The 14,448-nt window shown below is 35.1% G+C and overlaps 1 protein-coding gene across 1 annotated transcript; it reads right to left on the reverse strand.

Annotated features, from left to right (window-relative positions):
• Window positions 1-3,269: 3,269 nt before the first annotated feature.
• Window positions 3,270-11,248, reverse strand: LOC117108745. The gene is made up of 8 exons (XM_033250875.1): window positions 11,174-11,248; window positions 8,200-8,258; window positions 7,854-7,981; window positions 7,173-7,467; window positions 6,530-6,670; window positions 4,705-4,858; window positions 3,910-4,069; window positions 3,270-3,485 (listed from the first exon to the last, which is right to left on the reverse strand). The coding sequence occupies exons 3-8, from the start codon at window positions 7,959-7,961 to the stop codon at window positions 3,270-3,272; spliced, it is 1,074 nt and encodes a 357-aa protein (XP_033106766.1). The 5' UTR covers window positions 7,962-7,981; window positions 8,200-8,258; window positions 11,174-11,248.
• Window positions 11,249-14,448: the final 3,200 nt, after the last annotated feature.

Consider the following 14,448-nt stretch of genomic DNA (forward strand, 5'->3'; position numbering starts at 1 on the left):
TTATTATTATTATTATTATCATTTCGGCATTACATGTAATTAACTTGGTCTAGCCTTGTAATCAAGAACCTGCCGATTACTATGCCTAATATTAATAACTAGCTCATTTTTACATTCATTTGGTGCTCTGCCATTTTGGCATCTTATGGCATCCAGTAGCCCTATTTTAGAGCTGCCTATTCTCAGCTCTTCTCTTAATTTGAAAATAACTGTCAGTCTGTTTCTTTTGATCAGTGATGAAGAAAAACGCGCTTTTCCTTACACTTTGTGCTTTTCCCAGAAAGCGTTTTTAGTAGGCCTACTTGTAGGCCTAGGTAATTATGCAAAACCCAGGTTTAACTAAAAAATTAAAATTGTCATAATATGTAACTCAAGATTCAGCCGAGACGGCGCGAGTGGAGTTTCATGTAAATGTTTCGTACGGGAAAAAAAATCGCGTTCCGCGAACCGTGCTTCGCACTCGCCGCTGAGGGCGGCGCACAGTGGGCCAGAATTGTTTCAAAGTGTGCCAAAAGTCAATACTCATAAGAAAATACTGATTATGTTCATGTTAAGAAGGGGTTTTCAAACCTGCTGAATTCAATTAAACTATTTTAAAATATGTATGACGTCATCAAATTACTGTTTTTTGATTGGATGAGTAAAATATTCATTGTAATACCTAGGCAGATTCATATTACCTTGGTTATTAGAACATATAAGGGGTTTTATAACCTGTAGATTTACGCAAGCATATTTAAATATGTATGACGTCATTAAAGTTGTTTTTTTTTATTGGACGACGTAAAACTTAAGATCTAGACAGAATAACTTGCCAGAGCTCAGTATGACACGAATGAGGGTTTCTAGACCGGCAAATTCAAATTAGAACATTTTACACTTTATGTGACATTATTAAAATACATTTCTTCAAAGAAAAGGGTGGAAGGTGGAGTGTTAAGAAGACACCTGCAGTATCCCCTTAGTCCACGTCCACCCCTCACCAGTGAAAATAAGCACAACAGATCACGGTCAAACAGACTGAATTTACCTAATATCGCTATAATTTGAGTGAGCAATAATTGTTGTATTTGAATGAATGCTAAATAAATAAATGAAAAAAAGAAATTAAATGAGCGGTACCACTTCATCGGGCATTTACCCCGATCCCATCACTCAACTTGGGATGCCCTTATCATCTCCACAGGCAATTTGGCTTCAGATTTAGGATGGAGTCAAAATGTTTAAAAAATAAATAAATAAAAAAAATAAAAGCAAAAGAGAAAGTGTCGGGAAAAAAATGATTCCTTGAATAATTGACCTCAAAATGAAAGGGAGTCGAGGTCCTCCCCGGAAAAATGTTGTTTCCTAAATGGCGAGAAATGAGATTTCCCGACTTTTGAGGTGTATTTTAATGACACTTACGTTTTTTAAAGTTCAAGATTTTCCCTCCCTTGAAAACAGTCATGTCAACTTTGTCATTCTTATTACAGTAAACAGGCCTATGTGTGTAAAAAAAAAAATGAGTAGTTGCATACGTAGGCCTATTTTGTTTTCCATGAACCGATGAACCCCAAATAGGACGGTGGTGGGAAAATGTTGATTCCTTTATTTCGGAAACGAGTTTTCTCAACTTCTGAAATTTTGGTTTCCCTCTCTTGACGTTTTTTAATGAATCGATGAACCCTAAAGAGGAACCGGGGAGAGGCGAAATCATGTTAGCCCCTGAAAAATTTTGATTTCTAGATTGCGGGAAGTGAGCTTTTCAGACTTAATGACCTTTAATAAAAACGAAATGAAGGTTTACCCTATTGAAAACGGTCAGGTAAATTTTCTGATTCTTAATACAGTAAATAGGCCTATTGTGTGTGTAGAGGTATAAATAGGCCTAGTTTAAGGAGGGGCCTAGGTAAGACCTCAGCCTGTAGTTAGGCCTATAGTTTATCCTCTTTCTCTCTAGCCTTTGGTATAACTGTACCTATCTACACTTTATAACAGGAGGTACGGAAAATAAAATCGCTCCCGGAACGCCGCCCTCATCGGCGAGTGCTAAACAGAACTCAGGGTCAAAAGTGGAACGGGAAATTTGGATATGGTTTTGTAGCCAGATTTGCGAGAAAAACTTCAGCTACCCGTATTTCTCGACTGAGACGTCAGTGGGAGCTGTAATTTGTATGGCAAGAGATTGAGCAACCCTTCATTCATATTAAGGGAATTTACGCCCAGAAACTTTGTAGTTAATAATATTTTGGTTATAATAGAAAATGTTCATTTTTTGGTGACGTCGCACTCACATTAGTTAGCATGCATACGTCATAAGCTAGATACGTCACCTTTTCCTGGTAGCGATTTTTTTTTTCCGTAAGAAACATTTGCATGAAACTTCAATCGGGCCATCTCGGATTGACTCGAGTGAGTACGATACGAGGAACAAGAGCAGACACTTCGCAATGTCGTGACGCTCGAGTTTTACTATTTTCTTATTTTAATTTATTTCTTCCGAAAGTGTACTTTCACATATAATTCCACTGTCTTAGTTAGGCCTAGGCCTAGTCTTATTCCTCATCCGATCGTCCCCCGCTACACAGTACATCAGCAGCCCCTCCCCCATACAGTACAGACGTTTGCTAGGTAACAAGGTGATTGCACCTTCCTTCCTAGGTGTTCATGTAACATTGACATAATTGTTAGCTAACCAGTTGTGTGTATTTCGTTGTGAAAATGAGTACCGCTGCGTACTCATTTTCACAAAGCATTTGCATCCCTCTTGGAAAGAGGGATTCGAAATAATTGTCTCCATATCTTCGCTAATTAAATTAATCACCGTAATTTAGCTTAAACTTATGAATTTAGGGAGCACTTAAAATGTGAAATAATCATTTCACTACCGGACAAACTCCGAACTTTATTCATTCATTAGGCCTACATAATAGTTTCATATTGCTGTACTATATACTCCAACATCACTGTTTTAGTACATTTTGATGGATTAGGTTTTAAAATGCCTATTCCAGAAAGCCTATTCTAAACGATTAAGATTAGATAGATACATTTAAATCATGAATATTTCGCCAAGATTAAAACATAAAAATACGATGTAACATTTTTCAGTCACAATTATAGGACAACCACATGTGCACAGAGAACTTCACAGTGTAAATAATACAGTATAATAAAATATAAGCCCTAATGTAATAAGCACTTTGTTTGTATTTATAAAATTATATTATAACACAAAAATAATTTTAATCCTTAAAAAAAACTAGATAGATACAATTTAGTTATTCTAATTAGTTTGTCGTTGGACCTTTTTTTTTATTACCTCCACTAACTCTGAATAACACGCAATCACCAAATATCCGTGGAGCTTCCATAAAGGGTTTCACATTAGTTCCCAGCATTTCTTTTGGTCCATGTGACACTTGAAACACTTGAGATTGAAGGTCATCCAAATCATAAATCACAATTGATAAATGTCCTGGGTACGGGTCTTTTTGCTGTTCAAACTGTTGATAAATAATTTGAAATTAATTAAGTTCACAGGCCTAGCAAACTAGGCCTACTAGATTTTAAAAATTGGCATTTTAAAGCCAAATAGGCCTACTTCAGAAAAATTAAGTCCGGGTGTTTTAAGTGTTTAAGCTGAACTGATGTTCATACACTGACCAAGCTGCTGGACAAAAACTACTTAAAAGTGAAATATAAATGAAAAATTTTAGTAAAGAAGTGGAAAAGGCCACTAGGAAATACAAAAAAAAAAACAAAAAACAAATGGAGAACAGGTATAACATTGAAAACAAATACACAGCTACGCAAATATATCCACCTATTGAGTTTTTAATATCATTACTCCACACTTGTGCCTTTACCCATCAGAGCTTCACCACCATTCATACCTCCTGGTTTTGTCAAATCTTCCAATAAACTTACCAAACATTTTTTGTCCCAAACATGGATTGACTTCAGTAGCAAATTCTTTGGTAACTCTTTAGACATACTTAAACGAAAGTTGTATTCTTTTCCCTTGCTTTCAAGAATATAAACTTTTATACAATCTTTACTTGCGATTACTAACAGGTTGTGCCAGACTCTGAAATGCGATATCATCAACGGTTACTTCCAATCCTCATTTGCCACAGAAAATTATTGTTGGTGTTTTTTATGTCGCTAAATCAAAATGTTAATTTACCTGTGCATGACAGCCGATAATTCAGTTAATGTTGTTGTTACTGGTATTGTTAATTATAAGAATCTGCGCGTACTTATATGGGGAGCAACACTGCCTCGATGGGAAATTGGTATAGGAATTCTGCTTGAAATTCTTTTGGGTCATCGTCATCACCATCGTCACTGTCATCGTCATCCCCATCATTATCATCATCGTCGTCATCATCATCATCATCATCATCATCATCATCACCATCACCATCATCATCATTATCATCATCATCATCATTATTATTATTATTACTATTATTATTATTATTATTAATTAGAAAACACCTTGTTCAATTCTGTCTATTCTTAATGTTTCGCAACGTGCTGATAATAAAATTGCTGTTTCAACAATTTCATAAAAAAAATCCTATATATTGAAAGATGGATATGGAAAAAATAATAAAAAATGTTGAATGGTAGCCCTAAAATAAAATTAGGAATGGTACAGTTACTGTAAAAATAACTAAATAAGACAGGAAAACGAAAATAAAAGGATAATATAGTCACCTCATAACATTTTCATATCCCACATATAATACCTTTGTCACACGAAACTCCCCATCAGAAAAAACCCACCACCGGATAGGATCCCCAAAATAGTTCGGTGTTATGAGGGAATGCTGCGTCAAATCTTGATGCTTGGAAAACTTGCAGAGTGGATCTAAAGAAGAACAAAGTAATTTGATATTACAAACTCTCGTCCTGTTGCGCCATGTTTATACTGAAAAAAATAATTGCATTTATGTATATTAAAGCTTTTTCCCATTATAATGAAAAATCCTTAAAAATATTTATTATACGGGTGGTCAGATTGGAAGTGCTAAAAAACTGTTTTTTGTAGGCATCATTTGCTACAAGCTGGCAACAAGGTGAATCCTCATCACCAGCTCTTGGCTCACACGGAATGGGTTGCTGCCAGGCTGAATTTTGGATTTAAGTGCCAAATTTGACAAAAAAAATTGCAGATTTTACACGTTTTTACCCGAGAATGGTATTCATTTATGTCTGCACAGCCGTTTTGAGACATTTTGAACACAAACACACACACACACGAAAACACACACACAAACTTACACCACTGATATGGATTCACCTTGTTGCCAGCTTGTAAGAAATAATGCCCGCGGAAAAAAAAGCGCTTCAGCTATACTCGCATTGCCATGGAGATTATCTGTTGATTAACACGACACACCAGTAGACGTTTTCTTGGTTAAGTATGAAGTGAAATTTACGCATTCCAATGTCTGTCTCTTATACACATCTCAAGCACATCAATCCGGCGAGTTTGCACGCCGGCTGGAGTACAGCTTCCAGTCGCCAGCCAGAATTTGATACACCCCTACTCTGGCCCGCGGTCGGTGCGCTCGAGTCGGCTCTGTCTAGCTAAATGAGGTCTCGTATAATATAAACATTCTAAAATATGCATCTTACTTCCGAGCAACTTTTATTATTGTTAAAATAAACAATAAAAAAAATGATTTGAGTTATGATATGATTATATTTCTTAAGTTTAAACATTAACCAAAAATTCGGAAACCTATTTCCAGTATAAGGGTCTTTCTGATGGCGAATTAGGCAGTACTCTTTCATCGGGACACAATCTCCTTCTCTTATCCAGAAAGTATACTGCGTTCAGGATGTTAGGAGGAAGAGGAGAAGAAGGACATGTCTTTCTCTACGGAGCACCGTATACCTTCTAATAGAAACCATGTAGAAACCCACTACTCTATTAGTGAGTGTGCCGCCGGAGTTACGCTATCACACAATGATTTGCTTTGGACACGCTTCTCTAAATTGTTAATGGCGCAACTCATAGCTCTGGTGAATAATTCAATTCAATTCAATTCAATTCAACATTTATTTACTTCCTTTTCTAACTGAGATAAATAATACAATGGTGTTTAAATAAATTGAAAATGCACAAAATTGATAATGAAAATTTAAAAGACAAGAGAAAGGAAGATGGCAAGACCTGAGAAGATAAGAAAACCAATCTTGTGATGGGACAGCCAGAAAAAAAGAAAAAAAAAGAGAGAAAAGCAAAAGAGACAGCACAGGACAGAGACAAAAAAACAAGACAAAACATTCAAAACAAATCGAAAACAGACCGACAGACCGAGAAAGTGGAAATTGGGAGATATAATTAGTAATAAAAAATACAAAATTATTAATCAGCAATTAAGTGTTTTTTGAATTGGTTAGCAAAAATGTTAATGGAAGAGTCATTGACTAAATGAGAGAGCAACAAATTCCAAAATTTATGATGTCTTAAGGAAAGAAGAGGGCATTTTTGTAAACAAATTTCCAATTAAAAATAACTGTATTGCCTTACACTGCAAGTATGGAAAAATCGGCCTTGATGCATAGGGATATCTTATGCCTTTTAGTTGTTGGGAATATACGGCTCGGTGACCGGTATCGATATTCCATACAGATAACACGAGCTCACTTGTAAGTATATACACATACGTTCCTGAAAAACAAAAACATTTACAATATTAACATGATTCGTATGCCTGTTATGCTTTTAGATAATGTAAATAATTCTAGGGCCTGTTATTAACAAATGGGTGAGAAAAAAATGTTAGTTTGTTTTGTTTGTCTCCTCTGACCGACCCATAATAAATCTAGTGTCGACTTATTTTTGCAATAACATATTTTCCCACAAAAAAGCATAGCATATTTTGTATAATGTATAAAAAGGACACTTTTCAAACTATGACTAATGCACAACTTTATGAATGGACTGGCCTAGGCTTACAGTAAAATAAAGCTGATTGACCAATTTTCAATTATCGCGTTGATTGAGCAACAGTATTTTTGCTTTAGAAAAAATTGTTATGATTTGATCTATAGTCCATAGGAGTGAGGCTAAATCATACTGAAAGTAGTGGTGCTTAGGCCAACTGGGCAAAATCCCCACCCACTTCCGCGCTACAGCTGACACCACCCACCGCCAGCTGGAATTTACTCACCGATTTGCACAATTCTGTATAGATAACGAAACTTAAAACCAGAAATACGGTAGGATATTTGTTTAAAAGTACTCAAGGTTTGGCCTGTCCTCCAGCTCCTATAGACGTTCTTCCACAAATCTTCAAAATCTGCGTCATCTCCACCAGAATACTTCTGCTGATAATCATCCGACAAGGGGTTAAAGCCTATGCAGTCGATCAGGGAGGCCCTGTGGATGTCGCGTAAACATATATGTCGCCATAAATGATTATACTGCTCAAGGTGTTCAATTGTTTCTTTCCAACTACAAGATACCTGAAAAATGCAAAATGTCCTTTTTTCTAATGAAAGAAATTTCCGTATCCATTTGCAGTAGGGACAAAAATATATTAACGTATGAAACTCATGTAGAGGAGTAATTTACACATGGTAAGACTCACGAAACTGAATGAGAAGGATGGGAACAATCATATCACATCACTTGTTATATGAAGTTCATATCTACAGCAGGGCTTACATATTTTTAATTGTGTATGTAGTATAGTATTATATTGAATATTTTCCATTTTCAGTAATACAAATTAACAAAATTAAAAACAACTTTATGACATCATCATTTCTAGTAGGTCTATTTATGACATCATCACTTAGGCCTACTGTATTTTATGAAATGACATAACAGTATGTATGCCATCACTAACCTGTTTTGCTCTCAAAACACTTCTAGCATCCAGGTGCCAAATGATACTTTCTAAAATTTCTGGTAAATATTGAAAATCAATCAGAAATGTATCACCAATTTTCTTCATTGCACGATATAGGCCTATTTCTAATAATATGAAAAACGAATATATTATTAATGAGTTGTTATTGTGATTACAGGTATAACAACGCCCTGATTATACTGCGGCATAGGCACATAGGCCTAAAAAATAGTATTACTGTGAACTTGTTCTGTTGTGTGCATGACGCCATAGTGAGAGGTAAAAAGTGCTAGTATTTAGTATGTAATTACAAATAAATACATTTTGTTAAATGAGGACATACCTGTATCGTTGCTTTATTATTTCCAATGCATCACTGTAATGGAGTACTGTATTCCATATCTGAAAAGTCATTTTAAGTTACTATTAACAAAATTATTGTATAATTTATTCTACACAGTTGATGACAATTAATTATAATTCTGGGTGTGTCACTGAAGGAAGTGTAATATTAATGTTGATATACTATTGATTTATTTATGTAATACTTAAGGAAGTGTAATGTTAATGTTACTATACAATTGTTTATTTGGTAAATCATACAGCTTGCTTGTGATTGGCTATGCTATGTCAATGTAAGAAATTATTGATATTCGATGATTGGTTCATGAGATCATGTGAATATAGGACTCAGACTGTTCGTGATTGGTTCACATACCAAAGATTGTTTTGTATAATATGTGAGGGAAATTTGAATTTAGTTAGGTTTGGTGAAGCTCTAGAAGACTGAAGTTTGTCTTACTTCCGGCCTTCGCCGTAATAGACCTTTCCGGACTGTCAATCAAACTTAACAACTGACTAATCAGAACAGCGCTAGGAATACGCGCGCGTCTCACAAACACACATGTTGTTCCACAAACGCACGTGTTTGCGTATGTTTTAACACTGTCTCCTTGTGGGACCTTAGCAACAATATCCAAGGGGCGGGGCTTAGCGGAAAGGTCCATTGACTGTATGTGTATGTGGATTGCTGAGAACTGAAATAAACTCAGACTTTGAAGTTAAAGTATATTTGTGTTGGCTGAATTAAGTGAAGAGTGTGTGCTAACTGTGTTATATATCAAATTAGTAACAAAGTGATACATACACATGCATACATATATACATACACACACATACACACATACACATATATACATATACATATATGCATATACACATATACATATACACCCATACATACACACATACACACACACATATATTTCATTTTTTTCATTTCATTCTTTATTTCAGATATCTTATCCATATACAATATAACACAACATACAAAAAATAATAAATATACCCGAAACTTTTCACCAACAAGAATTTCTACTGACAGCGCTAATATATTAATTTACACCATCTCCGGTACATGCTGGGTTTAGGAAGCACATTATTAATTGCTTCAATTAAAACATTCGTGCTATCAGAAATTCTACGGATAAAACTGTGTATCGAATTTCTCCAATACACGAGTTCGCCTAAGTCGAATCTAATGGGACTGGCATAAAAAGTTCGCGTTATACAGATTTCGACTTGCACATTTTCGAAAAAAAAAAGTATTAACATAGAACAATACTATGTGTACTCAATGCCCACAAAATCGAATTTCACGCAAAACCGAACATTTTCTTAAGTCCCAAACTCATTCCTATTCTTCTTTTAATAAAATACTTTTCGAAAACATGAACTCCCTATTCCAAATCTCGGACGATTTGTCCAAATCTCGGACGATTTATCCAAACCTCGGACGATTTGTCCAATTCAGGACGGTACACTCACTCGAAAAACCAGACGATAGTTTAATAGACATCGCGACAAGCATAGCAGACGCTGTGAAAACGAGACGCTTCAGCTATACTCGCATTGCCATGGAGATTATCTGTTGATTAACACGACACACCAGTAGACGTTTTCTTGGTTAAGTATGAAGTGAAATTTACGCATTCCAATGTTTTAATAAGTGTATATTCTTGCTTTTAATGCTTAAAAACCGTTTGGAATCAACCAGCAATAAAGAGGGAACTCAACAAAGCAAGTTTCTACTGGTTACCGTACTCTTTTCAGTAGACGTCTAATTCAAATTCGTTAGATTTATCGGTGTAAATTTCAAATGCACCTCATTCATTCTTTAAACTTAAGACGCTTTTCAAAACATGTTGCTAATTTAATTACGGAGGAATGTAGAGAATAAAATATAATTTGTTAGGTTTATTTAGAGTTGACTCTAAAATATACCATAAGGGTTTCTTATTTGTTTTTTGTTCTGTTTTATAAATTTGTTTAATTAAAACATTCTTGATAACACCGAGCTTGTTACTGTCACGCACTATAAAACTTTGGGCGATCTGACGTCATCACAGCCGAAGCACATGTATACGGTAGTCTGCAAAACACCCCACGAAAATGGACCAATTGGCGGGCAGGAAGAGTTTTGGGGGGGGGGGGGNNNNGGGGGGGGGGGGGGGCACGACCTGTTCTGTTTACAACTAGACTGCCGACCAGCAAGTGGCATTGCCCAACGAAGAATGTGTGCTTGGAAAAACATAATCAGACCTAAAGAAATGCACACAAAAACAATATAAAAGTTGCATAAGTTTGATTGGTAATAATTAAATTTGCTGAGCAGTACAGCAAAACAACAGGTACTGTACGTATTACTACTGTATTAAATAATGTGTTGAATTTGCGTATGCTAGGCAGTCAAAAGAATCCAGGGCTTTGATAAATTAATTAAATAGCTAGGCCCTGACTACAACAATCTTGTTCGAAATGGGTTCAGTACAAGTTTTACAAACTAAACTGGACGAAAAACTGAACATTGGAGCCGGTCCGGAGGGGTGTCTGTATTGTGAGAATAGACAGCAACTTACGACATACGATCATGTGAGCCAAGTTCCACAGCGCGCTGTCGGCGTGTTAGTTTGACATGGCTAACTTGTTGCCGTACAACAAGGATTGAACTTCGTATTTTCCCACGGCACCGTATTACGCTCGTTATGAACGATAATAATTATTATAACAACATTTGTCTATATAATTGAGCACTCTTGTTATCATTTATTTGTCTATATATACATATACATACATATGTTTATGTATGGTTATGCATGTATATATTTAAATATGTATTATATACATATCTATAGCATTTATAACCACAGTGATACGCAGCAGATCTGATTTAGTACAATCAATCTAAAACCGCTTTATTTACTTAATTAGCTATTCAGACACTTCTATATAATAAATATATATTTAAATGTACATACTGTACCAGTTTCGGTTTGTATATTGACATACATTTGCTCACATACTGTTGTGTCGAAATTCGTGTACCTCCTTCGTTTACAAAACGAAAAAGAAACCACTACTTCCTTGTTTTGAAAGCAAATTTAGTATAATAGAGGGCGGCAGACAGATATTTGGTTGGTTTTATTACCGTGGAGGAAAAAACCAAGGTTTTACTTGATTTCTTATTTCACCGTAAAGACGGCGGTAGACTGAGCTTTTTTTTTTTTTTTTTAGGGGTAACCGTTTTGGTAAGCGTTGGGAGGAGAACACTACTGCAGTTTCAATGAATAATTAAGTAACAATATAAATTGAATCTTCTTTTCACTTAGAGCTGTTATCTTATTGTCGACAGGTTCCAGTGAACACACACCGCTGTCCTACACGAACTTTTTTTTTCTGCTTGTGTAGGCCTTAAGTAACAAAGTGAAATGTAAAATGTAAAATCAATGTATAAATTAGGCCTATAATAATGAATGTAAAATCAACGTATCTAAAAAGTTGGGTGTCAAGGACGATTGTTATATTTTTAACCTACTTGGCAACATACCACATATGTGATCATGTAGTCCAAGAGTGTACTCCCCACTTTTCTGAATAACCAGTATCTTTGCAAGTTTTAGCCTTCGTCCGAAGAGAACAGCGCCAAATCGTTTTCGCTCCGCTTGTCAACTTTTTGGGTCTGGTAGCCAAGACTGTCTACCAAAAGTATCCTGTGGAAAAAATTAGTTTAATATAGTGTTATGAAATGTAGAGCGTGGCTTTCAAATATTTTCAGAAGTTCATATGTACTTTTTAATTCATAAACTTGTACTCAAGATGCTATAACTATTAGGCCTACTTATTGAATAAAGAATTAATTAGAAGTTAATATTATTGTATATAAATATTGTGACTAAATATCTATACATTTCGTCATAGGCGTAGATCCTGGGGGATGGGGGGATATATCCCCCAATATTTGACAAGGGGGATGGTCCATTGTATCATCCCCCCCCCAATATTTTGACTATGTAGGCCTATATGATAAAATGGAGCTTTACACACTTCAAAAGACTGTCACAGAAATAATTTGCACTGTCTTATGCGCTTACAAAGAATAAAATTAGCATAATGTATTAATGTTGATAACAAAATTATTTTATCTGGTACAAATCTAAGCTCTTCTTTCCTTAGACGTTAGATGTGCTTGCAAAGAGAGCCACATTTCACACTGAAGGGTGTGTACGACATCAGTAATGTTATGTCAATTCCAAGAATGGGTTATATCGGTTGATGAGGAATTTATTGATTAGGCCTATAATAGCAAATTGAATCAATTTATTTTGCAAAAACAAGGTTTCCTCAGAGGGGGGGGGGGCACAAATCCCCCGTCCGCACAAGGGCTCACATTGGCGCTAACACCAGGCGCGTAACAGGGGTCTCGGGTCAGAGTGGGTATTTATTTTTCTTCATTTTTTTAATTCTTTATTTCAACCATCTTTAAAGAGGGTAACCCTTCTAGTTTAGCCCAGTAGGTTAACTGATATTCAGGGGCCCTCTTTAATAAAATTAAAGAACAGTAAAAACAACATAATAATAATAATAATAATAATAATAATAATAATAATAATAATAATAATAATAATAATAATAATAATAATAATAATAATAATAAAAAATAATAATAATAATAATAATAATAATAATAAGAATAATAATAATAATAATAATAATAATAATAATAATAATAATAATAATAATAATATTGACACGCACAGATCGTCGATTTAGCAAGCTGCGTGTAGAACGCTGCAAGATTTGTCGCAAAATTTCTGGTTTTTATGTAAAACCATGCAGTGCAGGTGCATTGTGTAAAGGTGCAGTTTGTAACTGGCCATAGTATGCTGAGTAATAATTCAGTACAGCAGTAAACTCTACTAGTGATGATTCAAGCATAGTTCGGTCAAATTCATGTAAGAATTATGTATTCTTATATTTATTTTATTGTATTTTTATATTGTCACCTTTCTACAACAATTTGCCTTGTTTATTGACTGACCAGGCCGACGTACCGGGCTGGGTAATAAGAGAAAAGAAAGAGGGGAGAGGGAGGGAAAGAGAAAGAAGAAGAAAAGAAAAGAAAAGGAAAAGAGAAGAGAAAAATAAAGACAGAATAAAAAGGAAGATATCATAATGACCAGACTCACAACACCCTGCAACCCCTTCTCCACTTCAAAAACTGTCATAACTCCTTTGATCTATGCTGCCCGATGGCGTAAACACTGGGGGACAAGGGAAAATATCGATCTTTGAAAAATCTTCCCCACCCCTTTATAAATGCCCGTTTATCCCCTGAAAGTGCCTAAAAACCTTAAATTTCACGCGCATTTCTTGTTAACACGGCCCAATTTCCTCTAAAAATTGCATATTTTATGGAGTTTTGATCAATTCCAACGAAATTAGAATTAAAAACACCGGGGGACAAGGGGAAATAACCATCTTTCGAAGATCTTTCTCCACCCCTTGACAAATGCATCCTCTGAAAGTGCCTAAAATTCTCAAATTCTTAGCGCGCATTTCTTGTTACGGTAGGCCAATTTCCTCTATAACTTGCACATTTTAGGGAGTTTTCATCAATTCCGACGAAATTGGAATTAAAAACACAAAATTATTTTGCGTGCTTGGCGCGCATTTTTTAGAGCTTTTTCAGTTTTATCCTTTTAAGTTATTTAAACACATAATAGTCCCAAACTCAAGAAAGACAAATTAAAGATAGATCATTTTAACCTAAAGGAAGAGCCTCAATGTGTATAGATTAAAGAATATGTTTTAACCATGATGAAAATGCTTATATTTAGTTTCAAACACACGTGTGTGGCCTATATTATAAATAAGATAAGCCCTATGTCGTATTGTTTTCTCTATGGGGAGTTGGGTGGGGTGGGGTGGGTATGGTAATTATTACTAACCAGGAAATGAGGATTGTATGTTATTATTATTATTATTATTATTATTATTATTATTATTATTATTATTATTATTATTATTACCATTATTATTATTATTATTATGTTGTAATGATGTTGTTTGTACTGTTCTTTAATTTTATTAAAGAGGGCCCCAGAATATCAGTTAACCTACTTGGCTAAACTAGAAGGGATACCTTCTTTAAAGATGGTTGAAATAAAAAAATAAAATAAAAATAAAACAAATAAATACCCACTCTGACCCAAGACCCCTGTTACGCGCCTGGTGTTAGCGCCAATGTGTGCCC

Source organism: Anneissia japonica, unplaced genomic scaffold (assembly GCF_011630105.1).
Source record: "Anneissia japonica isolate Jap-2015-1 unplaced genomic scaffold, ASM1163010v1 scaffold128_len593404_cov183, whole genome shotgun sequence".
Taxonomy (NCBI): Eukaryota; Metazoa; Echinodermata; class Crinoidea; order Comatulida; family Comatulidae; genus Anneissia; species Anneissia japonica.

Bases quoted from the DNA above. Each gene is read 5' to 3' on its own strand.
- LOC117108745 (XM_033250875.1), bottom strand. From the start codon at position 7,961: ATGAAGAAAATTGGTGATACATTTCTGATTGATTTTCAATATTTACCA. The intron at 7,468-7,853 runs GTTAGTGATGGC...TGCATTTTTCAG, and splicing joins GTGTTTTGAGAGCAAAACAG to GTATCTTGTAGTTGGAAAGA. The intron at 4,859-6,529 runs GTAAGGCAATAC...GTTCTTCTTTAG, and splicing joins GATTTTTCCATACTTGCAGT to ATCCACTCTGCAAGTTTTCC.